Source organism: Dicentrarchus labrax, unplaced genomic scaffold, assembly GCF_905237075.1.
Source record: "Dicentrarchus labrax unplaced genomic scaffold, dlabrax2021, whole genome shotgun sequence".
Classification (NCBI taxonomy): domain Eukaryota; kingdom Metazoa; phylum Chordata; class Actinopteri; family Moronidae; genus Dicentrarchus; species Dicentrarchus labrax.
In genome coordinates this window covers 21,877,491-21,903,641 of record NW_026136708.1, presented here as the reverse complement: position 1 = coordinate 21,903,641, position 26,151 = coordinate 21,877,491, and the positions used below count along the sequence as shown (strand labels likewise).

The 26,151-nt window shown below is 39.0% G+C and overlaps 1 protein-coding gene across 1 annotated transcript in view; it reads right to left on the bottom strand.

Annotated features, from left to right (window-relative positions):
• man1a1 (mannosidase, alpha, class 1A, member 1) overlaps window positions 1–26,151 on the bottom strand; it is a 129,673-nt gene that overhangs the window by 52,507 nt on the left and 51,015 nt on the right. The window contains exons 3-4 of the mRNA XM_051409770.1: window positions 23,409–23,524; window positions 16,772–16,852 (exon numbers count right to left, since the gene is read on the bottom strand). Of these exons, the coding sequence (XP_051265730.1) occupies window positions 16,772–16,852; window positions 23,409–23,524 (197 nt within the window). The remainder of the gene's footprint in view (window positions 1–16,771; window positions 16,853–23,408; window positions 23,525–26,151) is intronic.

The window sequence follows — 26,151 nt, the reverse complement described above, 5'->3', positions numbered from 1 at the left end:
GTTTGATAATACTTAAATGTGAGAGCAAAGGGAGAGACTCTTGTTCCGCTTCCTCTGTCACTCAAATTCATGCATGTGTGTGTGCACGTGTGCGTGTGTGAGGGAGAGAGAGTATATTAACAAGGCAAATAGCTTTTTTTCCCCTTATCTTCCTTGCAGGGGGAAGAGATAAGGTCCAATGAGAGTGGGTCTCGGAAGCAGCCTGGCTCCCTTCAGGCCAGCTGACATGAATAAGAAACAAAGCACAAGACATGAACTCCAGGGATATTTCAGTGTTTCTAACAATAACCTGCTGCAGATCCGTCCCCAGGCACACATCAGTATACTGGCAGGACATACAGACATATAGGTTTGATAATATTACACATAGAGAATGGGTAGGCATCATTTTGTAGGCGATATTGGCTTTTCACTAAAAACTGGATCTGGTCCAGTATGCATCATACTGATACGAAGCATTTGATCCACTGTGAGTGATTATACTCGGTCAATAATGCTCAGGTTGTATGTGGGAAGAAATTATTCTGAAGCAACACTGATAGGAGTCTACACTATTTAGCATTACCGATCCCATAATACTAGAAATACAATGAGTGAGTTACAGTACTATAAAGCAGCATTTTAATGTCCCAAGATACTAAATGAGAACTTTCCACCAAACACTGTTTTTTATTTGTATTTCTAAAAGAAATTAACCCTTAAATGCTTGGGTGTTTGTTCCAACTGGACCTGGACCTTTAATTGTATATTTAAGATAAGAAAAAGATTGCAGTTATGGGTAAATAATAAAAAATTGTGTGAGACAGGAAACCGCACCATTTCCTCCATTAGACCTGAGTGCATTTACACTTCACCCACTGTAGGCACTATAATTCGAATGCTATGCTTATGCAATGTGTATTATTTTCAAACCACACTGCTGGCTCTTCAGCTGCTGCAACATTAGAGTTCAGTATTTCTATGAAGAACCAACTCTGCCTGCAAGCTTTTTTGTTGTTTTCTCACAAAAAGTATTAAACGACTACAAGTTAAGATGGAAAAAAAACAACACAGGAGCTTTTTTTTTTTGTTGCAGGCTAAAGTTACTTTTCCTTTGGCTTCTGAAACTCTTTACTCCTTTATTGCGCACATTTTATTTTGTAGTTGAAAAATATCGTCTCCTGCTTTTAGGAGGACTGAGGCCCTGATAATGTTTCAGTTAATAAAACACTTAAATCTTTTACCCCCACCTTTTCCTGTCCTGTGCCTCTACAGCAGCTGTGCTGGCTTTATCGGTGCCGAAGAAGATTCAGTCACAGTTTAAAACGATAACAAATAAATCATCCACCAAACTGTGAACTGTTTCAAATGATAAATTGGATAGTTTTTAGTTGTAGTGTTGGATCTCTGACCTGGACCACTCAAGTCAAAGCACAACAATGTTCCTGCAACAACCAGGCTGCTGATTGGTATCAGTATGCTGCAAAACACAATGCAGTAATGTCTCTTTTACTGTTTGCTTATCTAAATAAGCAAACTTCAGAAGTGTACTGTATGCAGATGAGTGACAAATGTTGGATCATTACTCTTTAAACTCATGGAGAGGACACTTAATACTGTAAAATCTCTTTAAGTGCTGCATTACCTCTTTCGAAATACCTACATAGTTTTTTTAACAAACTTGCCTTTGTGATGAGAGTAGGGGTTGTACAGCGGCTGAATCCAGGAACAAGTTTCCTTATTTCCTGTAATAAATATTGAGTTTTTGTGTTTTTCTTCCTCTCCAGTAAAGATGTTCAGATACAGATGGTGTTATGATAGCAGGTGTCAATACAGCCTGTCTGTCTGTTCTCCATTCCAGCCCGGAGGAGAGGGTTACAGAGGAGTTTTGTGCTGATTTGTAAGCAAATCCTCTCATTTGGCTGTCCTAACCAAACGGCAGCGCTTGTTCCTTTTGTTGGTATTTTTTGGTCGAGGTTCAAATGTTACACAGCACGAATGACTTACAAAGACGAATATGGCCGACGCACCGCAGTGTGTGTATGTGCGTGAAGACACAGGACAAAGGCGGAGAGAGGGGGAAATAAAGCAAAGTGTGCTGTAGCAATTACACAGTCTGTCAAAGCACGGTGGGAGGAAAGGCTCGGTTCCTCTTCTGACCAAGTGCGTGTATAGTTGTTAGGAGGCTACAAAGTCAGGCCTCGCAACTGCCTAAATTACATGCGTGCTTGCAGGCGAACACACACACACACACACACACACACACACACACAAACTCGGCACTGATAAAGGCTTTGGTACGCCACAGGAAAGAGGGAAGACTCAGTCCATGTGTGACCCTGTTGACCAAACCAATTTTCCCCCTGTCAAGCACTCTACTGTTGTGAGTGGCTGTGTGTTTCTGGCGGTGTGTGTTTTTGAGACAGAATGGACTACAGAGTGTGTACTAATAATGTACTGGAAGGAGGGAACAATGCAACAGACTTGTCCGAAGGGAATACAATACGGGATCCTAGGCACACACAGTTAACCCACAATCAAAGGTGTGTGAGTGTGTGTTTGCATGTGTAACACAACATGGATTCTTACAGCCTCAGTGTGCTGAATGCTAAGCACATAACATCAGACTGTTGAGACGAAGAGCAGCTGTAGCCGGTGGGCATTGTTATATCTAAATAAGAATTCAAATGCATTACTGTATGCCGCACTGTAGCTACAGAGGTTGATACATTTTGCAAGGTCTTTGCATTCAGCATTACGAAGCCCCAATCCCCAGTAAATCCAATAAACTGCAATAATGACTGAAGAAAGAACTATTAAAAGGTATTTGTTTCAAAAGCCAAATTTAAGATATTAAATATGTGTGTAATGGCATCTGGAACTGAATAGAAGATATCTTTATAGTCTTCTTCTTTATAAGTTAAAAAAAACTGTGAAAACCAGCCTCTGTCAGAGAGAACATACTGTATCTAATGAAAGCTCTCCAACTACAAAAAGACTGGATGAGAAAATCCTTGTTAATAGACTGTGAAAGCAGGTGGAAGCACCATGACACCACTAACCTTGTCCTGAATTTAGATTAATCTGAGGGTCACATGACAAAGGAAACTTTCCTGACATGGTAAAAAAATTAAAATAAAATAAAAGAACAAACTCTCCTCTAAAACACAATGTTAAAACAGGGCCAATGTCACAGGAGCGGTTCCGGTCGGTGAACAGACCCAGAACATAGGAGGTTATCCTCAACGCTCACTATCTGACGCAAAGACACAAATCTGTGTTAATACTACGTACTCTGGGCCCTTGTGCTTCAGCCAATGACTGCATGCAAATGAGTGTTACTTATAAAGATAAATATGAAAATAAAGAATTGTATGTTTTGTTTATTATAGTTTTAACTGTTGGCAGTAACCTAGACTTAGCTTGTCCAGGATTATATTAACTTTTTATTTATATATTTATATTCTCTTGACTATTGGCTTATATTACATTGTCTGGTCACACATCATTCCATGTTACATCATATTATCTAGGGCTGCACAATTAATCAGAATATTATCAACAATATAAGCAACATGGCCGAATGCTATATCCATTATATTTGATAATAATGTGACAAAACATCACCATAATGAAGCACTGTAGTGCTGCAGAGATGCTCTGGTCTACGAATCCTGTTCTCCAGATGTAAGAAAACATATTTGTTTGGTACAGACCCCAACAAATGTTAGATCATGATGATTTTAATAGTTGTTTTCAGTCAAAATTGAATTTAGGATGCAAAAATGATCATACCCACTAATTGTGAATCATATCGCAATATGTCAAAAATCATATCATGCAGCTCTAATATTATCCTATTATTGTTTCATTCACCCACCTTTGTTTTCTTCATTACTGGTTTACTAATGTTACCATGTGTTATTGTAATCTATCCTTTTCATAAGATATGAAATGCCATAAGTCACAAGTGTCATCTTTAAACATACACACATGTTCACACACAGTAAATGGCTGTCACTCCATTTAATTGCTGTTCCCATTTACAGTCTTGTGTGATCAGTGATGCAATCAATTATTTTATCTCTGCATGACCTTTACAATATCAAATATCCGTGTGTGTGTGTGTGTGTGTGTGTGTGTGTGTGTGTGTGTGTGTGTGTGACTTCCCCTCCATCTACTGATTCACTGAACCGAGTTTTTTATCTAAAGTGGTTTTGGTCAGTCAGCCTCAGAAGGAAATACAACCTTGTGGCAGCGATACAAGTGCACAGCTTTAAATCCCTGCAAGGCAGTTTTACCTTTAACGTACATCTGTTACTGTGTGACTTGTGTGTGTGTGTGTGTGTGTTCATCAGCAGCTCTAATCATCAGTTTTTAATCCGACGGCCTATTTATTATCTAATTTATTTCAGCAAATAAGAGTCAATTACATTTGATTACATTAATTTGACAACACGCTGCTTCACGTACATTGTTAAATAGGTCTCAATAGCTTTAAAATAAACATATATATTTCATATTCTTACCCCAATTCCCAGGTAAGCTCTCCCTATTTCAACTACTACAACCCCAACTGTCCCTCCTTTTAATCATTCATAATTCATTGAACTTTAGGCATTTACAACAGCAACACACAATTAACCCTGACACTAGCATGTTCATTTTGGCCACTGCCTTTTCTCTGGCTCTATGAATAACTGTAGAGGCGCTATTTTAGACTGGATTTTCCCTTTGAAGTTACTGTGATGTGAGCTTTGTACTCTTTGAGGAACTACAAAGACCAGCCTTTGTGTATACCCATTACAATAGACACAGGCTACCTTTTACTCCTTTAATCAAACCTGATGAATGTTTGATATTTTTTTGGCATGGAAAATACAATGGTAACTCAAACAACTGAGCTCCAGTGGAATGTGAACTCCTAACAGTACCTTTGTTAAAACGGTGGTCTGGGAACTTAAGTTAGGACAGATGACTGGAGCAGATAATCGGGTGGGTGGTGCTGGAACAATTGGTCGATTAATCAATTTTGGATGCAGAAAATTAATCCACAACAAAGTTTGATGACTAATTTATCAGTTCAGTCATTGGACGAGTAATTGTTAAGCTAATGTTGCTTTCCTCAACTTCGTATCATTATAAATTGAATATCTCTGAGTTGCTCAGACGAAACCTTGAGCTCTAGGCAAATATGATGAGCATCATTAACGATTTTCTGATTATACATTGACAAAAAGTCAAATAATAAGAACGCAGGTGTTGTTCATTCATTCTGTAATTCAGTATCTCTTGATTGGATTAAATTACTTTGGTGGTGGAGAACAAATACTAAAATTATTATTAGTATTTCTTATTGGAGTCAACCTAAAATTAGGAGTTTGTTTGAAATTGTACTGTAGCGTCCCATTGTAGGTGTGTAAAGAAACCTACCATGATGCACCAGGACAACAAGCCCATGAAGTTTATTTTATGTGTGTTCCTGCATTGTTACTTCTCTTGTATGTTTTACATTGTGTTCTGTAAACTTTCCACCTTTTTCCAAACTTTGATCGTTGTTATACGGTTAGATATTAAAAGTAAATGAACTTGGATGCTGTGTTTGATGACATGATCCCCAGTGTAAGTGCATACAGTAGAGTAAGTCAGGTTCAAGAGTGAATTCCATGTAACCAAGAGTAAGTGGTTAAAGCACTTGTCGAAGTATAGCCCTCAGTCAGGTCACTGAACCATAAACTGCATACTTTTATATGGTTTACATGTGGTTAAATTACAATCTAAACTCTTTGCCCAACTGTGGTAAAATGGTTCGGTTTGTGTAAGAACATCGGGTTAAGTGAAATGAATAGAATTTTTACCTCAACTTTATTGGCACTAGTGAAACACTAATTACTAAAATAATTGTTGGTAGGATGAAATCAGATACTTCAAATTTAAATTTTCCTCCAAACATTTTCAAACCTGTCTAATATTTACAAGTTGAAATCTGGATAATTAAATCACATCCTATTCAGCACATCAGCAACAATGAGAGAATAATTCAAAAAAATAACAAATTAGTTGATTTTCATGAGTTGAGGTGAAACGGACAGAGTAACAGCGTGTACCATATTGGTCAGACTCTTCTTTCCCCCTTTCTGTCCTCAATCCTCCTCCCTCCCCATCTGTAGCCCTGCTCCCTCTCCTCAGAACAGATTAGACCAGTCTAAAAAGGGATTAAGATAGATATCCAGAAAATTCATTCTCTACGGTTGGTAAATAACCTTTACTTGGCCGTGTATGTGTGTGGATATGTAAGGCGCTTTACTTGGGCACAGCAGGAGGAAAGCAGAGATGGCCAAAAGGGGGGAAAGGGATGGGGGTGGTTGTTTTTCTCTTTCCGTCCCAAAGCCAATTTTCTCACTGAGTGAATGGGAATTTCTTGAGGATAGAAGATAGAACTGTCTGTCGGGTCCACCCAACACCCTGTAACACAGCGTGTGTGAGTTTATGGCTCAGCTGTCAGTGGTCAGTAGTGCAGGTTGTTGTGCTGACCTGCACAGCGAGAGGTCAGAGATGGGATTACACTGTGGGCGGCTTTGTGTCAATGAGCTTGCCTCTGCCTGTACCAGCGCCAAGTATTGATAGAAAGTGTGAAGTTTAAATAGTTTTATATGGATGAATGCACGTCCACCAAAATGATCAGAGAGCAGCTAGGCTAGTGAGAGTGAGGGCCGAGGGCCAGATAATGCTAGAAAAGAAGTGGTTTTGTACAATGTGTTGCTCATCACATCAGAAATAATGTGTTCATAACTGTTCCAAACAGCCACATTGGAGGGCGAAGGTGAAAAGCCGACCGTAGAGGGGATTGAGATGTGATATATTTAAATATGGAGAAAAAGAGTGAAATTATTAGTGTTATACTCTATTGTACACACAAATATCAGAAATAGTTGGTGAGCTAGTAAGAGAGGTTCAAACAACTCTGCACAGCTGGCCAATTACAGCGGGAAGTGGGTGTGATGTCGGAATGATGTTTACAGAAAGTCAAAATTGTCGGAAAAAACACCAGGAAGGTGTCGGGGGAGGGGGGTTTAGTAGCCATTTGACTATCCAGCAAGTAGTTCTGATGAAGTATAACGGTGCCTTCAGAAGATGTGGGACAACAAGAGATTAGTTGTTTGTAGGAATGAGTCTAGGGCTGCACCTAACAATTATTTTCATTATTATATATTTTTATATATATCACTCGACCTATAAAATGTCAAAAACCCCAACCCTGTCTGTTAGTGACACATAACAAAAAAAAAATTACACTGAAGAATGCGTGCAAAGTGTCAAGATATCCATCCAGCTTTCTTTCTATCCAGTGCCTGCACAGTGAAGTGGGATGGAGGAAATGGGGAGTTGTAGATGTCTGTGAGTGAGTGTATCACACTCGACAGGTGTCTGATTGGACGTCTCAGGAAAAGGTCTGTCAATGAAGGTTTCCCTTGGCTGTCTCTTCGTTAATGCATGTGTGTGCGTATGTGTCATATATGTGTTTGTGTGGTTCTTCCTGTATAGGTGTCCATTCTACACTCAGTTCAGAGGTTTAGATTAAGAGGAGTCTATCATTTGGCTGTCTCATGTCTGAATCTTAACACAATTCATTTGTGTGAGCCTTGCAGAATATAAGTACGTTCAAAATGTATAATCAAATACTGTAGAATAAAAAAAGTTTGACTGTTTAACCGTACTTTCGAAGTAATTCTATATGCCACACACATACACTAGATACAGAAAGCAAGCCAGCCAGCTATTGCCCTGCAGCTTCCTGTCTCACTAAATCCTCGTTTCACTGAGTCATTCTTCCTCCCTTCAATGTAAAACCATTTTCTCAGGCAAGCCATCCACCTATTGTCATATACACTATACCTCTACATCTTCTCTTTATGCTTTATTTTCCATTATCTGAGCCACTGGCTAAAAGATGGACCGCATTCCTCTTTCTTCATGCCTCTTAGATAATTCCCTCACCCATCTAATTTGTTGTTTTCAACACAGGTTAGCTCTTTTGTTGTAACTGTGTCTATCTCCACCTCCAGACATGGTTTGTGTTGAGGGATCCTGGGTACGTGTATATTTGGACTTAATGAGTTTTTTTCCCGGCTACGTCTAATTACAGTGTGATGCATGTTAACTGAGGAGAAATGAGGGCAACTGAGGTAACAGTCAGAACACATTTCAGCATGTAAGACACCATATTCCCTCCTATAATTAAAATAATCTACATGAGACATTTTACTGTGCTCTTATTTGATACAATACACAACAGTAATCTTTGGTAAACCTGCATGCAGACTGAAATTTTTGTTTAGTCATGCTCAATCATCAAGAACATCACTAGTTCCAGAGGGGTGCTGGTTATGGGAATTTTTTACACCTCCATGTAGAGCTAGAAGTGGGCACATGAGTAGTGAAGTGGAGTTAGTATCAGTGGTGGACTTTACAGCTCTCAGACCAAATTTGGTCTAATGTCACATTAAAAGTTTTTCCCACTTGTGTTTCTTAACCATGGGCTAATCTTAATTCCAAGATAGAGAAAGCCTATAGCTATCTTAACCTCGTTTTAATCATTCCCCATTCATTCACTCAGGGCTAATAGTAAACGTCTTATGAATAACAGCCCCAAGTGAACATCTTCAAACTGCTGACAGCACGCACATTATTTCAATTTGTTAGGACATTAAACCTTTAATTGCTTTGGTTCTAACTTTGACTCGCAATATCACACTAGTACTCACTCTGCATTGAAGAGGGGGTTAGTAAATCCTATGGGTGCTCAGGAGGTGATAGCTTAGGGCTAAGCATAGTGTGAAAGGACGTATTCACATGTATATTACATGTTGTCATCATAAAGCATATCTGGCATCCCTTCAATGAACATTTTCACAAAGCTGTCAGCAGAACCTGTGTGAAAATCAAGTAAAGGAGCCACATAATCTGATTTTTAAGCAGCAGCTGTTCAAGTTACCACCCTGTCAGCCATATGGCAGAGCAACACATCAGAAAGTTGTGTACATCTAGACTCCCTGCTGTTTCCAAACTTCAGTGCAAGAACTGTCTACTTGTCTGTAAGCCTGTCACTCACAATCTGCCTCTTGGTTTCTCTGCCTTGATCTTGGCGTCATCTCTTGTTCCGGTAAACACTGCATTTATGTCATATAAGACTGACCATGAATGCAAGCTAGTGACCGGAAGAAATATATTATTATATGTTACAAGAATCCTACTTGTAATTACTGTCAAACATGGAGATATTTGTAAGCTTTGGGGTAACTGCAGAAGTGTCCAAATACAGGCAGCAAATGGGAGAAAACTTTGAGGTAGGAAAAAGAGATTCTGTTCGGTGGTATTAAAATCTTTACAAACATGTGTTAAGACTCTGAATAGTGGGTTAAGGGAGTCGAATCACATATGTCTACATGTCAGAAGCACGAGTGTACTTTAATGGCCCTGAAATCATTGGTTCATTAATTTTGAAAGCTTCCAAGACCCAGACCATAGTCCACTCAAAGTCTACTTTAAACAGTATCAGTAATCAGTAATTGTATGATTTGATCATGAGGCTCAGCATGGAACTACGAGATGAATGCTTGTCTGATTGTAGATCAGTGAGTGCTGAGATTTCTGAAAATACTTTGGAAAAGCAACCTTAATGGAGACCGATCAATTAGCAGGAGGAATTGGCAAAGCTATACTCTGCTATCCAGAGCCAGGCTTGTGCCATCTGATCAATCACTGACAATAAAAAGGAAATGAATCAAGGCCTGGCGACAGGAACCTGAAGTTTGTCTAATTTCTGTTGTTCATGCCTCAGAAATCCATGGAACAACCAAACTGTGCCAAGCCACATCAGTCAAGCACAGATCTGTGCCATGGTCCAGCAGTAGAGTGGAAAGCAAGGCCAGTTTCTGTTTGTCCAGACAAATGCCAACCACAATTACTGGAATGCAGCATTGAGTGTCACTGTTAGCCAGTCATCAATGGTCCCTCATATGGTTGATACAAAGGTTAGCTTTATGTGTGGCCATGATTTATTAGCTCATATATTTTTGTCTTCTGTATATCTTTTCGCTAGTAAGAAAGGTCTGAGTTAGCTAAATCAAGACGATATCCTTGTCCTGGCAGTTGTGTGTAGATTTGTTTTCTGGTGTTTCATCATGTTTTACAACAACAAACCTACATACGACCACAACGTATTCCTCCACGACAGCTCACCACGGAAACACTGTCTGGGTGGGGATTTTTGTACTAAAAATATCATCATTTTGGAAAATGCCCAGTTGACTTGGCTAACTCAGACAGCTGAAGCCTCATATTTGCTTTGGCTGAACTTTTGGACTGAGAGGACTTTGAGTTCCCCCCCATTTCCTTCAGCATATAGTACTTGCTCTACAAAGGAATCTTATTTCAACCAGTTTGGAGAGGACGGATGATTGCAGCAACCAGTAACTCTTTCAAGACTTTAATCAATGAGTCCTAACACATCAGTATGGAATTTAATTTACAGGTAGTCCGACTCCTGCCATAAGAAGTACACCTTACACAGTTCCCTTTCTTGAATTATTTAAGCTATTTCTTCCCATGTGCTGAACTTACAATTACATGTCTGACTTCACAGTTTAAGAACAGCCCTTGTTCAGTAAATGAATGAGTCTTCCCTCTACGATGGATCAACCAGTTTAATGGCCAGATGCTGTGAAGTTTCTTATAGCTACAAGTTACAAGTAGACACAAAATCAAAAGCTTATACCCTTCCTGTCAGTTCCTGAACCTGCTACTTAATTATGTCAGCAGATCATGGCCCTGAATGTATCTATTATGCTTCGATAACCTCTAATTTTTCTTCCAATTGTCACCGTTTCTGTGTGTCTAAAGAACGTCCGTAAGACACCTGAGAATCAAGCCTCTGCTTTGGTTTTCCAGTGACAGGATATTCATTTTAATCTGGGTTGTTCTAAAGGATGAAAGAGGCAACTGGGACATTCATCCCTGCCATCACCAGATTACTCTGTCAGACACAACTAAAGGAGATTGGGATTAGTTTTCATCACAATCAAGCCTCATTCATCGTTGTTCATTATAATCATTCCAGGATAAGGGTTTGAAAAGGATGAAAACCTCCTCTTATAATGAATAATGGCAAATTTTAAAAGCAGATCTTCCAAGCAAGGATTTGCTGATTCTTGCACACTGTAATTTAAATTTTACACACTAAAATCAGTTTGTGAAGAAATTATTGAAGGATTTCATTGCATTTGTAGATATTATACATATATGAGTAGTGAAAGGATTGCTGCATTTTACTGAGTGAAATCTGTTTTAGTGTTTCTGCTCTTAAAACAATTCATTTGCATAAATAATTCCTCCATCCCATACCTCGTTACTTTCCTTCTTCTTTTCATCCATACTTATTACATTTTTTAAATCACCTCTGCTAAATTGTCATCCGTTTGATAATGTCTTTATTCCTTCCTTCAGAGATGATTTCCTTTCCCTATTTTTTATTGCCTCCTGCCTTTATTTCGTCCCAACTTCCCATATTAATTTGCTTGTCCCTTCCCCCCATTGTTCATTCTCCTCTCCTCTTTTATGAATATATCTTTTGGAAAAGATATTCTGAAAAGAGCCAGTATATATGATATTTTTTGAGTGTGCTGTTGATAGTAGTACACTATTCCCCCACAATGCAATGCACAATAAAGGAAATGCAGGAGCTGCACACAGCTGAAAACGTTTAAAAAGTATTGTGGATGATGGTTAAACAGTTTAAAATCAAGATTTGATTGATGTCAGACGGTGCAAGTATTATATGATTTAGATGTTGGTATAAAAGAGTTAAGTAGGCGGATTTCTTGCATACTAACTGCATCTCAAGGCTTAGTATAGCACCAGTGTATACAGATAGGATGTGGTACATAATTGTGTTTAAGAATTTGTTACTCGGTTTTCTTCCTTCTTCTGTATCAAATTCTTTCTCTTTCTTCTTTTCAGTTCCTTCTTCCGTACTTCTTTCAGGTTTCTCTCCTTATTTTCCCCTAAAATATCTTCCTTCATGCACAGCTTCCTTCTTCCCTTTCTTTCTCTCTGGCTTTCCTTTCTTTCATTCTCACTGCTGTCTGTCCTTTCTCTGTCCTTTCCCTTTTGAAGCACTTACCTTTGATTAGTAGAAGGACTGGAAGCCTTTTACTTTGTTCATCTCTCCATACATTGTTTACTTCCTACCGTCCTTCCCTTCTTGCCTTTCTTCAGTGGATGAGGTTACATGCTGTGATCTGTATGCAGGCAGGGGCGTTAAAAGCCTGCCAGTAGGGTGCATACAGCCAGTACCAGCTGTACTTTTACTGATCAAATTTTCATCAAAGGCCCAGGTCTCTTTGAGTGAGAGCCAGACTAGGACCAACAGGGAGAGTCGGAGTGACTCCTCTCCTCTACCGGCTCCTTCGGTCTGTCTCAAACACTTCGCATCACTCTGACTCCTTATCCATCACCCTCCTTATTTACAAATTCAGGTTGTAAATACAACTGCAAAATACTGTTCAGCTAAGAGTGCTGACAGTCGGATGGAGTGATGATAGACCTCAAACTGTCCGACTTGCCGCCATCAACAGCAAAAAAATCACTTGATGAAGAAAGATGAATCAAATAAAGCAGCACTTAATTTTTTAATTTTAATGCCATTTCAGTCTACATATACCAGCCATACAGACAGACGCTTCAACTATGTAGTTTAACTACTTTCGGTGCTTACTGTATATACAAACTGACAATTCAACTGCCTTGAAATTAAAATTGCAAATGCTCTGAAATGTAAAAGACACTTCCACCCCTTTCACAGTGCTTCAACTTCAGCTGACACTTAAAAAAAACTAAAAAATAGTTTTCAGTTTTTCATTATAGAGTATATTGAGTGGGTCTTGTGTTAGAAAAGTCTCCTATCTCCAATGAATCCATTTTCCAATTCAGACAGGAACACTACAGAATGCAGAAGAAGTCAAGGGGCTGATTTTTTTAAGGTCACAGTCTAATCTTTTGTATTCTCTGTATTCAGCTGACAGCCTCTCTCTGGTGTCTCTGGGTTTGAGGGTTGAACATCTTCTCAAGAGGTCAGGTACAGTTCTAATCTAATAGATACTCCAAATGGGGTGTTACATAATGCCTGACCAGTGTTCAATTAATCCATTTGGTTATAAAAATATCACTCCGCAAAATGTACCAGCAGTACAGCTCAACTTTATCTGCAAGAGCTTTTATCAACAGTGTGTTGCCAAAAGCACTGGTTTTGCCAGTTGAGGTTTAGCACGTTCAAGAGGAGAACTGGATGTGACAACTTAAGTCAATAAATATATTAAATTAATCATTTGTCATTCATGCATGAAGTCTTTAATTTGCATAAAGTAATCTCATTTTGCTGCTTTGGTTTGCCTGCCAAGGACTAGTTTTACAAGACAAAATAACATCAATAAATAATAATAACGCAGAGACTGGCAATAACTACAAAACTTTAGCATTATTGACTATTTTGGACATCAGACTTTTCCTAGGGTTAAGCTCAAGTTTAAATTTGGATCACAGACCTAAAAGTTGACAGGGTGTCCTACTCTGTGTTAGAGCTTAAATGACTAGTCGATTAAACGATTAGTCAATCAACACAAAATGAATCAGAAATGATTTTGATATTGGATAATTTGTTAAAGTCATCTTTCAAGCAAAAGTGCCTTGATATATATTTTTCTTTGACTTATGTGATTGTAAACGGAATATCTTCGGTGAACACAAGCAATTTGGGCTTTAAACATTTTTTATGGGCAATTTATAGACCCATGGATTAATTAGTTGACTGAGAAAACACTATTTTAAAGAGGATTTAATAAGTGGGGGTGTGTCCAGAGGGTGGGCCTAGGATGCCCACAAGTGTCTCCTTTGCAGATATACCCACTCAATCCTATAGTTTTAGTGGTATAAAATTTATGCCACATTTTTATTTTGGCCTTGTGGATTTGAATATTTCTGCATACTGGGATCTTAAACAGTACTGGAATTGTATAAATTGGGAATGACTGGAAAGCAGAAACATATAGACCTGCATAAGTCAGTTCCCCACTTGTAAACCCCAGTAAAAAAGAGTCTGGACCCACCCCTGTTGTAATGTAATGTAAAATCAATGGGCTCAAGCTATGCATTTGTGTCTGTTTTTCAGGGTTCTGCTAATGGGAGCTCAATTAATTCCAGTCCATCTTCCAGTTATCGTTCACCGGGACCCAGCAGATACTGATGCTGTTTGTTCTTTTACCACCCAACACCCCTTTCAGTCTTTTAGCCCTACATCAACAGCCCTTCAGTGGCATACCACCAGCAACAGTCAGTCATCTTGTCCATTAACAGCCTTCCTCCAAGGCCACCCATCAGCTATCCATCTACCTCCTCCATCCTTCAGGAGACCCTGACCTGCAGCTGGAGGAGAGGGACCCCTCAAGGCTCTGATGAAATACGGGAGTCTTGAACTGATTGACTCTCATAAAAAAAGAAATGGAGCTCAGAGTGACTGCTGAGAAATGATGAGGAGTCACAGTTTGCCTCCAATGTTTCAGACAAAACACAGAGGATTATCAGTTCGGAGGATATGCAAGCGTCTGTTTCCAAAGGAGCAGCTTCTTTCATGATCGTGTATGTCCGTGAAAGTCAGAGTAGGAGGCTCAGTGTTGTCCTTTTAAACATTTAAATACAATATTCTGTTATTTTGCTTTTATCTGAATTGTTTTGGGCATTTTGTTGTTGTATTGTTGTATAATTTAGTCAGCTGTTTATAGATGCCAGGCTTGGTAGTGGCTGACAAAGCAACCAGAGCCAATAATCCTTAATATTGATCTCCACTTTAGAGCTCAGAATAGTCGGACTATTGATCAGTTAGTCAATCGACAGAAAATGAATCAGCAATTGATTTGATAAGTGATATTTTCCAAGCAAACATGATAATTGCTCCCTAGTTGCAGCTTGTACATTCTTTCTCTTTATGTGGTAATGAACTGGATTTCTTTGGTTTTATACTTTTTGTTGGACAAAACAAGCAATTTAAAGAATCCCCACCTGGGTCTTTAGGAAATTTGGATGTGAAATATTGTAATGTTTCACTACTTTCTGACATTTTATATACAATTAAAAATGAATATATCCAGAAAATGATCAGCAGATTAAACAATAATGTAAATACTTGTTAAAGACTTACTGCTATTTAAGGCCCACTTAAAATACTGTTTAGGTTTAAAAAATGAATAGAGAGATTTAAATTTAAAGGCGTAATCTATGTGATTTGTGTTAGATTGTCTCACTTTGTTATTGGCTTTAGAGAACTGCTGAATACATTATACAAGTTGGTTTAATATTTAAACTGTAGATGTCGACAAGAGCCATAAAGTCAAGCCATAAAGTAGTGTTACGCTACTTTGAACTTGTTAAATAATACTTACATTGTGTAACAATGCCTGTGTCATCATTGCTTCTTTTAAGCCATAGCTTAAACATCCAGCACTTTACAAATAAGGAATAATGTTCCTGGACATTTTCTGTGTGTTAAAGCGCTGAAATGCATATTGTTCTTGGAAATGAGTTCTGCTACCAGATAACTCCTGGTCTGATTCCTGCCTGTACTACTAGCTTACTACCGTGGATAGGATATAGGTATGTATACCTGAATATGTGTATTAAAATAAAGATTATAGCAAGTCACAACAGCAGTGAAAGCAAAGTCATTCTGAGAGACAGAAATGGCCTCAAGATCTTTCAGTTTTCAAAAACATTACGATGCCTTACCACTGCTTTACCAGGTTTTGGGGGATTTTAAAAGCTTTTCTTTAGGTGATTTGCAGAGTTATCCATTCTTCGGAGGGCCTTATCATTCATTAAGAGACTTAGGCGTGTAATTAAAAGGGAGAAAGCAGAGGAGATATTGAGGAAAAGTGAGTTCAACACAAAATCCCCGCATTGGCAGACTTGAACATGATCTGAGTGTAATACCCCGCTGATGTCATTTTCACAGCCTCTTGTCACTAAGCAGATTCACACACACATACATACACACAGACACAGCAGGACTGGCACTATGAGTAAAGTGAGAAGCCCTGTGGAATATCTCTCCTATCTCGTTTTTCTGAATAAAGCAAGTCTGGAGTAATAATTTGTCGGCACTCTTCAGACACTTCAGAACATATTGTGCCTCCCATGGCCGATGGAATACCACCTCAAGAAAGTCTCTTAACAGTACCACAGTCTATATCTGAGGCACCTTGTAGGCAACCTCAGTTTACTAATGTTCTTGCTCAACACTTAAGACAGGGCTGTGTGCATAACTTAACAATCTGACACCACTTATTTTTGTAGATGGACAACACTACTGTATCTAAAACCTCTGCACCGCCACCACATAAAACAAGAACCAAAACGAGCAACAGTTCAGGCCTTCTTCATGTGTTTAACGCTTACACTAGCTTGGTAGGAATCAAAGAACGGACCAGCTGAGCTCAAGAAGAGGGAGAGAGAACTTACCTCAGCACTTGCTAATGGGATACTCTTGTCTGTACCAGCTATTAAAGGGCGTATTACTAAAGTCTTTGAGCATAAAAAAGCACTCATTTGTTCAGTCAATCTCCACCGTCCATCATCTGCTCTGTGCCATCTGTTTCATCGATCAGCCAACAGGCAGAAAGATCCCTCTTCAAGGTCTCGTTCTCTGCGGAAGTGGCATGATAATACACTTCAGTATGTTCCTTACCTCTTTCCCAGACAGGTAGTAGGCGGACAGCAGACCTCCAACGAACCGGATGTTCACCTCAAACACAGACACTTCGGCGTTCTGCAACAGGGGCAAAGAAAAGAAATACGAGATGATTAAAAAAACTAAATACAACTCATGAATATGAATTAAGCACAAACTCAATACAGAAATGTTAATGGGTCCTGTGGATTTGGCGGAGGTAGGCTTTCCACAGTTAGTGAGTATGGTATGACTAAGTCTGAGTAAGATTAAACAATGAGCCATTGAAGTGATTTGAGGAAGTGGCTAAACTAGAAACATGTCATTGAATAGTGCATATGAATGTGTTTAGGGTGTATTGAGCTATGGATACCTGCTCAGCATGAGTTCACAGTGCCCAAGCCTCACAGAACAGCTAGCTTAACTGTAGATATTGAAAGATATATATATATATATATATATGTGCAGTTTTTTAGTCATTCTGTCCTTTGATTAAGCAGCAGATTTTTTTAAAGGCTTTTTATGTACTTTGCTGATAAAATGCAGGCACACTCACTCCAATCGGGCACAGAACAGAAAAGGGCTTCACAACGCCTCCAAAGTTAAAAAAGAAATCCTTCGATACCAAACATTGCCTTAAATGGCAGTGTTAAAATGTGTTGCATCTAAAAATACAATGCCTCTATTTCTAGACAGTTTTTGGCAGAGAAAATGGGACAAACAATAACAAAAATTGGAAGTCTGTAAAGCCATTTGTCTCGGCAGCAGAACAATGAGGCTTCATCTCTCGCTCTCTTCACGTCTTTATGAACAGATTCCTGAGTCAGATGAAGTTTTTGTGCTTGACTGACAGCTCTCATAAGTCACAGCTGTCAACCAGAGATAGGACAATAGACTCTGTCCTGTAGAAAAAACAAATTATATGCCAGACAAAATGTGTCCCGTCATTTTTTCCTCCCCAAGTCTAAATGACTGATTGAGTAGTTAGATTGTGTAGCTAATTCGTCCTGATTAAAATTGAATTATTTCCTCCACAACACGCAGGCATTGGAAATGCAAAAGGGCAATATTATATGTTCCTGATGCCTGCTGTCTATTAGCAGTCCAGTTTAAATAAAGCTAGAAATATAATGTCCTATATTGGAATGGATAAACATCTGCATTTGAGCGGTTATATAATAAGTCACTTATTCAAGGGCAAACATTTACAGCAGTTTTCCTGCAGTATCTTGTGTGACTGCCTTTAGTAGACATCGCTGCCGTTAACTGTTGGACAGTGACCCTCTGAGTCAGCAGTTTTGTGACGTTATCTCATTCCTGCAAGAGGGCCTGACAGAGTTGGCAGGCGAGGAGTCAAGTCTCCTGATGTTGCAACATTAAAGCCATTAGCAGAGCGCACATGAAACTGACAAAGCATGGCCTTTTCCTGAGAGAGAACTAATTAAGGGTTGTAGCAAGATGAGTGGATGAGATAATGGCCGAAGTAGCCCTCTTTAGATCAAAGTGTATCTTGTGATTATTTTTGTGAATGGCTAGCTGGTATGTGCCACTGGATAACCCGCACTGCTGTTTTTGGAGCTTTCAATGACAAAAAACTATACCTATGGTTTTCTCATTACAGGAAATGTTGAGTTTCCTTTTTCCCATCACGCTCTTTATAGCTTATGATCGTAAGTTGTGTTCCAGAGCGTTTGAGTTCTGACAGAGGAAGTCTCCTGAGTGCTATAAACCCTGTACTCATGCTCTTTCTCTTTAAATAGATTTAAAAGTGTTGCTTAGCTGCTTGTGTAGAAATAAATGGCAGTGACCTGTGTGGCTCCTGCAGTGGGACTCTGGGCGAGGTGTTGCAGCTACGGTCATATTTTCTCAGGTTTTGTGATGCAGGCTAAACGTTATTTCAGTCATTGTGATGCTGAAGTCAACAGAAAAAAGGGTGAGTAAATTATTTTAGTTACAATGTCATTCAAAAAGCAGCACCATCAAATCTTAATGGCTGAATCAAATTGGCTTTGAATCGCAGTGTATCGTGTTGTTGTTGCATCCGATCGTAGATTGTGCATCTACATATGTATCGAATCGTCAGAGAGTTACACACCCTTTTTAGTAACAAAACAATGTCTTCTTTAATCAGACACTGTCCACAAACTGGGCAAGTATGTAGGGAAACCAACTGGTGCTAAAGAACAAGTAAGAGTGTTTTAGAAAAGATTGCACACGGAGTAGTGCTGGCTAAATTTCCCCTGGCTCATATGGCACTGGCTGGGTTAACAGGTGCCAGATCAATTAAATTAAATGTACTAAAATCTAGTAAAAACCAGCCCCTACATCATATTGTTGCACCTTAATTTGCACAATTTACTCCTTAGCCAGCAGCTCTTGTGGCACAGAGAGGGTATGAACCATTTATCTTTAGCCCACAGTTGCTGAGAAAAACAGTTTACACAGCACTTACAAGGAGCACAGAAATATGGCAGAAATGTTTCTTCCGCTGGCCACTGCTGTAGATTTACTGTGTGTTACTGTGCCGACAATTCAAAGCCACCAGAACTCTTGTACTTTGCTTCGGGACACTCGTATTGATGTAGACGTGTTGCATAAGGGCTTCAAGTATATCTGGATTCACTCCTTTTTTCTCCATCTGTTACTTCATGTCTGCTTGGCAGAGTGTCCAGAGACAAACACTCCTGGCTACTGTCCTCACTTCTGTGTTCATGAGTCTCAAACAATCTTCCTTATTGCTTCAACAAACCTTTGTCTTTCTCTCTCTTCTGTGTCTCGTAAGTTATCTGAAACCTCAAGGTGGAGTGTGCCTTCACTTTAAAGGCTCGTACTGGCTGTGGCAATGTTTTCAATATCCTCAGAGAACGTAATTTAAAGACTTACTTTCCTGGATTATTTTACTCGAGTCGCAAAAACTTTATTGTTGCTCCTGAGACATAACATCAGCCCCCGTTTGGTGATTCCATGTCATTTATCATGCATCATCTTTCCGAAGTAAATGAGGAGAAATGTGTAAATCTAGTAACATTAGCTAACCTAAATAGATTTAAATCATTTCCAACCCCTCCCATGGTGGTTTCACAATACCCGCCTTCCCATTAAAAAGCACTTATTTCAAAGCATATGCAGAAAGTATCAAAGGTAGCTTTACGTCTCAACATTGTGCTACTGTGGCAGATCAGAAAACAATGGGCCTCCTGCTGTGACAACGCTGTTGAGTGACAGGACAACTGCTGGCAAATACTGAAAATAAGGCAGGATTATGCACCGAGGATTGCTGTGGCACTGGAAATTCAGGTGTGGCAAACCTCCAGCAGTGAATGAGCTGAAACACTGAACATCCACAATTTTGGACACAGTACAGCGAGGAGGATTAAAGCTGATCTTTAGGGATAACTAACTTGATGTTTATATCATGTCAGAGGGACACACTCTTTGGTCTTTGGTCCTGAGATACCTAAACTGATGTCTGCAAACAGTCTGCAGTCACGACTACAATAAAGGTTCCTGCTTAATGAGGAGCTCTTAATGGGGATATTATAATGAGGATGCTTGTACAATAAAGGCAGACATCAAAGGCAAGGGGCAAAGTGTGTGCGTTCTACTCACAGACATATCTACATGCTTCCCATGTCATTAAGCTAATCACCGAAAGCACAGCAGTCCTTCAGAAATGAGCGCTGAGAAACATACAGTCTGTATATACCTGACGCCTTTTTTTTTTAAAGCAGATTCTATGTAAGATTGAGTGGAATATTTTATTCAGAAAAAGATCAATTCTGATATTTATGACAAGCCCTTCGATAATAAAAAAACTATCTGAAGAATCTGTAACAACCCTGTTATCTTGTGTGTGTTTGTGTGTGTGTGTTTGTGTGCATATGTAAAAACTAGGCAAATCGTACTGGAAAGTTCTGTAACATTGCTTTCACACACAGACGCTAGGCATGCAACATTATGAAAATGTCATTCAATATTATCACGATAATCCAAACTGGAATCACGTTAACCTACATTTTGCTAACAAACATATCTATTGGATACCAGACAGACATCTCATCTCCCTGAATTTTATACTATTTCCACACATCACCTTTAACTTTTTTTTGTGGGGTAAGACTTAAGCTTGGTGACAGCTTTAGGGTTTTGGAATGAATGGAAAGATGTGGGCTCCCTCTTGTCCCCTTATTCAAGATAAATCTGTATATGCTGGAGATATAAATGAATCTAATGAATTAATGAATCTATTTTTTCCCATCCCTAACAGACAATACCTGCTGTTTAACCTCGCTTTTTTGTCTTGTTAACAACCGACTGTCGGATGCGGATGCTGGACAGACGAGGCAGCCATACACAAACGCGTAGTTAAAAGCAACAATATCTCCAACCTTAAGCGTCAGACTCAAATAAAAAATTCAAAACACCAGAGCAAGAAAGAACGAAAGGGAGCGAGCTGGAACACAGGAAGAGTTCGATTCCTTCCCACTTATCCATCCAGCAGTGCTTGACTATGCTTTAATGTCTGTGTGTGCCCGCACTAAGAAGTAAACAGTAATAGACTTGTGTATGGATCCGCTGGACCCGTTTTTGGCTCTTTGCCGCTGGGTTTTATTGATAACAGCGTGGACGAGGTATCGCAGTCAATACACTCATTTCCTGTCCACACACACACTTTTGTGACTCCTGTGGTCTTGTGCAATGTCATCAAAATGAATTGATTTCGGGATTCATAAATTCATTATTTACACGTGTTTTTTGTGGAACTGACACATTTTCAGGATATTTAGAGTCTGTTTTAAGCATCTCAGAGAAATAGTTTCAATAAGTTTTATAACACATTAAGTGCACTGTGATCTATTACCAGCAGAGCCCATTAGAAGACTGTATAATTGTTTCTTACCATGCAATCATCCGGGCATTGGAGAATAGCTTTAGGTTTTATATCATGTCATTAAGGATACATTTACTACATAAAATATTAAACACCCAGCAATTTGGAGCTTATTATGTTTATTATATTATGTCTTGATTATACTAATCATCATGTGTTTATAATGCCTTAGTTAGTGCTTAGTGCGCTGAAGGAAACAATTATCTGATTAATGTTTGGTCTCTTGACTCCTTGATATTAAATTTTGTTTTATAAACTATATATTTGAGGTCATATTTTCTCATTTTAATATGTTTTCTTGTTTTATCATATTCACATGTTGCTATCAGTTCAGCCAGTGCACACATCGATGACTCATCTTAGACAGCCGGATGACTAAGTGCATCACCATCAAGGCCTTTTTCCATTCTATTGCTGATTGTAAACAAACACACACACACACACACACACACACACACACACACACACACTATATATATATATATATATATATATATATATATATATATATATATATATATATATATATATATATATATATATATATATATATATATATATATATATATATATATATATATATATATATATATATAAGCACCTTCCTAGTGAAGGGAGCCATCATAAGTCTTCTGTATTATAGTTCACTTACACTGACCTACATGTGGTGAAATTCAGTCGGACATCTCCTTGCTCATCTTGTCACGTCTATGTATAAAGTTTATTTTAATACTATTTCATACATTAGATCATTCGCGCAAAAAGTGTTGAACTGAGTCACAGCCAATAAAAGTCCAAATAAAACCGCTAACATGACTTTCAGGCTTTGTCTGAAAAGTGGCATCAAGCAGATAATTTAGTTACGTATTTTTTTTCGATTTCATTAGCTTTAAATAATAAAACATTTTACGAGTCTTGGGAGTCCGCTGGGCGCAGGCATTCGTCCTTGGCAAGTGAGTTCGTGAGTTTGTTGGTGTTTTAATGAGTAGAAAACGATGCTTCTGTGGTTCTGGGTGATGGCAGGATGCAACACAGATCACATCTACGTTGACGTAGCTTGGTTACATACACAGCAAGACAACAAAATATGTCTCAATACTTAAGACAGATATATCTTTACCTCATCTTTTTCTCCTCCTCAAACGACATGTAAGTAATATATCTCACAGTCTTACAGATTTGGATGAAACTTTGCAGACAGGTGGTGATCTAAATCTGGGATTTCCACCAAATCTAGTTAGTTTTGTTTCTTGGTATTGTATGTTCATTCAAGTGCTAGTGGGAAAGCATAATGTTGACTAGTGATCTCTCCACGTTCTATTTGAAGGGAAAATCAAACCCAAATAACTGAGTAAAAGTTGCACTCTAGCACTCTTTGGTCTGTCTTTGTCTCTAAACTGCTAGCTGCTAAATTATTTGTTTTATTTCACCTCCAGTTATTTTGATGTGAGACACAGTGTTCTTATCTCTTGTTCACAAATCTTTCATTTTTAAGCACATTAACACCTGAACAGCTTTAAAGGTGTTTCACATTAAATTCACATTAACCAAAATGCATGCTAATGAAAGTGCCAAGTCTTTCAAGGCTCCTCTCCACCACGGGCATCAATGATTCAAGCCTCTATTGACGACATTATGGCTTGTGGCAAAGGGTCGAGGATTTTGTGAAATCAATGTAGTTGATCGCCACACACACACACACACACACACACACACACACACACACACACACACACACACACACACACACACACACACCCTTACCACACTGAAGTCGAGGTTCTTCTCTACCCAGTCAGTAGCAGCATCAAAGTCTTCGAACATTTCCATGATGTAGAGGGTGTCCAGAGCATCCACTATCGTCGCTCCCTTTATGCTGCCTGCAAGAGAAACAGATAGAAAGATTAGAAATAGACTTTAACACAGAATTTAGGTCTTTCTTTTACACATTTAGACATATTATCGTTCTGTAAAACAAACGGTGAAATCCTTGGAAGGAAGCTGAACAAAAAACCCTCAAGTTGAACTTGTTCCAATGAGCAAAAACAGATGAAGTTCATCATGTTAAAAGCTTGTTAGTCAGCGCACCATTCCTTTTATTAGTATGAATGACAACAGGTGTTAGCAGCAGTCTAGCTGAAATAGCACTGAATAAACAGCAAAAGTTTAGAGTTATGTTTGGAGGTTGAATAAATTATTTCGCTCGACAGATGGTGAGAGGCAGCGATTATCGGCGCTGATGAAACGTCGGGAGTATTGCTCATCTCTAGTGATTAGCCTCATAGCAGGAGGGAAGACACACAGAGACACACAAACCATCATTTCACCGCTGTCATTACCCAAACCCCTTTAACGAATCAAACACCACCCGAACACCTCAGTTTGTGTATGTGCCAGCGAGCTCAATAAATCATTAAGCATGCAGCGCCGGGGCCCGCAGCAAAGCTTTTAGTCCTAACATACTTGTTATAAACACAAGACCTCATCTGTCCGAGCTATCTGACCACTTAGGGCTGAGACAGAAAAGGAAAAACTAAATAGAAATGGAGGTTGGGGAGGAGCAGAAAAACGAACAAGCCAAATCAGTAAGACAGAGAGAGACAGCAGATATGAAAACATTAATACATCGGTGTATCTAGGCCGACCTACAGAGAGAAGGGCAGGGAGTAAAGGTAGAAGGAAATATAGTCAAGAGGAAAAACACTGAAATAATAATAGGGATAGAAAAAGTCCAAGTCAGGAGAAAAAAAAAGTTTGGAAATGATGTGGCTACAAAGTAGAGTCAAGATGAAAGCCAGGAAGCTGCTGGTTTGTTATTGTGTGAATCTGTGGGTTTACATCCCTCTGTAAGTGGTGGGAGGATGCAAAGGCAGCTAAAAGCTTTCCATTAGACGCAATGCTGAATCATCACCTAGAGGTGCAGGGCTCCTGTTGTCCATCAATACTGTGCTTCGTACTGGGTCTGGAAATTATTAGTATTTCTTTAAAATCCCCACTGTGAGACAATTCGGCCAACAGTCACTAGCTGTGGAGGTGATTTCCATTGTAAAGCAATGGATACGAATAATATTCTTGGAAAAGGCTGCTGATAAAACATAATCATTAACTTTACAATGGTAATGGTATTTAGTCCGGCAGGGGACACTGAATCTCTTCAGAAAAGCTTTGGTTCCCCTCTCTGTGTGTAAGAACAAAGCTAAAACACAGGAAAAAATTTGCATCAAGACTTGAATGACATTCCCCAAAGAACAACAGAGAAATATGTTCTACAAGTAGTTATGTAGAACATTTCTATAGAACTATTTCGACAGTCCGGTCTGACTGTATCGGCTGTAACTTCTGCTTTTTTCCAGCTCTGTTGAACCAGATATGTGTTATTTAATGAGCTTTAGGAAGTGTGAGCAGGATCTTACTTGGGACAGAGCCAGGCTATCCGTTTCCCCTTACTTCCAGTCTTGATGCTAAGCTAAGCTAATCGCCTCTTGGCACCAGCACCACACTTAACTCACAGTTATGAGAGTGGAATCAAACTACTGATTTAAGAAGAAAATAGTAAGAATGACACATGATATCGATAAGGATAGTAAAGGGCCATCTGATGATACTTTGAATGTTGTGTCCAGCCTTACACCGTGTTACAAAAAGAGAGAGCATGTGACTGAAGTGTGTCAGCAGATCTAGTTACTGTCGGAGTGACTTGTCCTTCCTGTTTTTCATCCATCTCACATTTTCACTCCATTGAAACCTCCAGAGCGACAAAGGGAGGACAAGACACTTTCCTCTCGTCCATTGTCTTGTCACTGCGCTTCCTTCCCCCTCACTGCTCTTTCTGTATCTGTGTGTGTGTGTGTGTGTGTGTGTGTGTGTGTGTGTGTGTGTGTGTGTGCGTGCGATGTGTGTGAGAGAGAGAGAGAGAGAGAGAGAGAGAGCGGTACAGATGGTCAAAGACTGACCAGAATACTAATACTAAATATTAGAAGAACAACGTTCTTCACGGTTTGTGAGGTTGTAATGTTAGTTGTTCTTATTTTACAAGTGCATACACGTTTTTATGGAGTATGTCTGTACAGTTTTTGATGATGATGACATATAGATTATTAGTAGAGTTAACGTTGTGATGATTACTTTAATATCTAAGGGCTCGGACATTGAGACTGCTGTGGCCAATAAGATCTTTGTTCAGGCTGAAGTTGGGCAGAGTTTCACTTTGAATTACAAGATCTTACGAACCTATATGTGCTCAACATTAGATTGTTTCCAGCTTGTCAAAAGGAAGATGTGCTGCTTTTGTTCTCTTATGAAAAAAAAAAAACTAATATTCTGATAAGTTCTGGTTGATTTTGAGTTTTCAACTGTTGGTCGGACAAAACAAGCAATCTGAAGGTGTAACACCCTGGGCTCTGGGACATCTTGATGGGCATTTTTCACAATTATTCGACATTTCGTAGACTAAACGATGGTCAAAAATACAATGAGCAGACTCATCGATAATAAAAATAATTGTTAA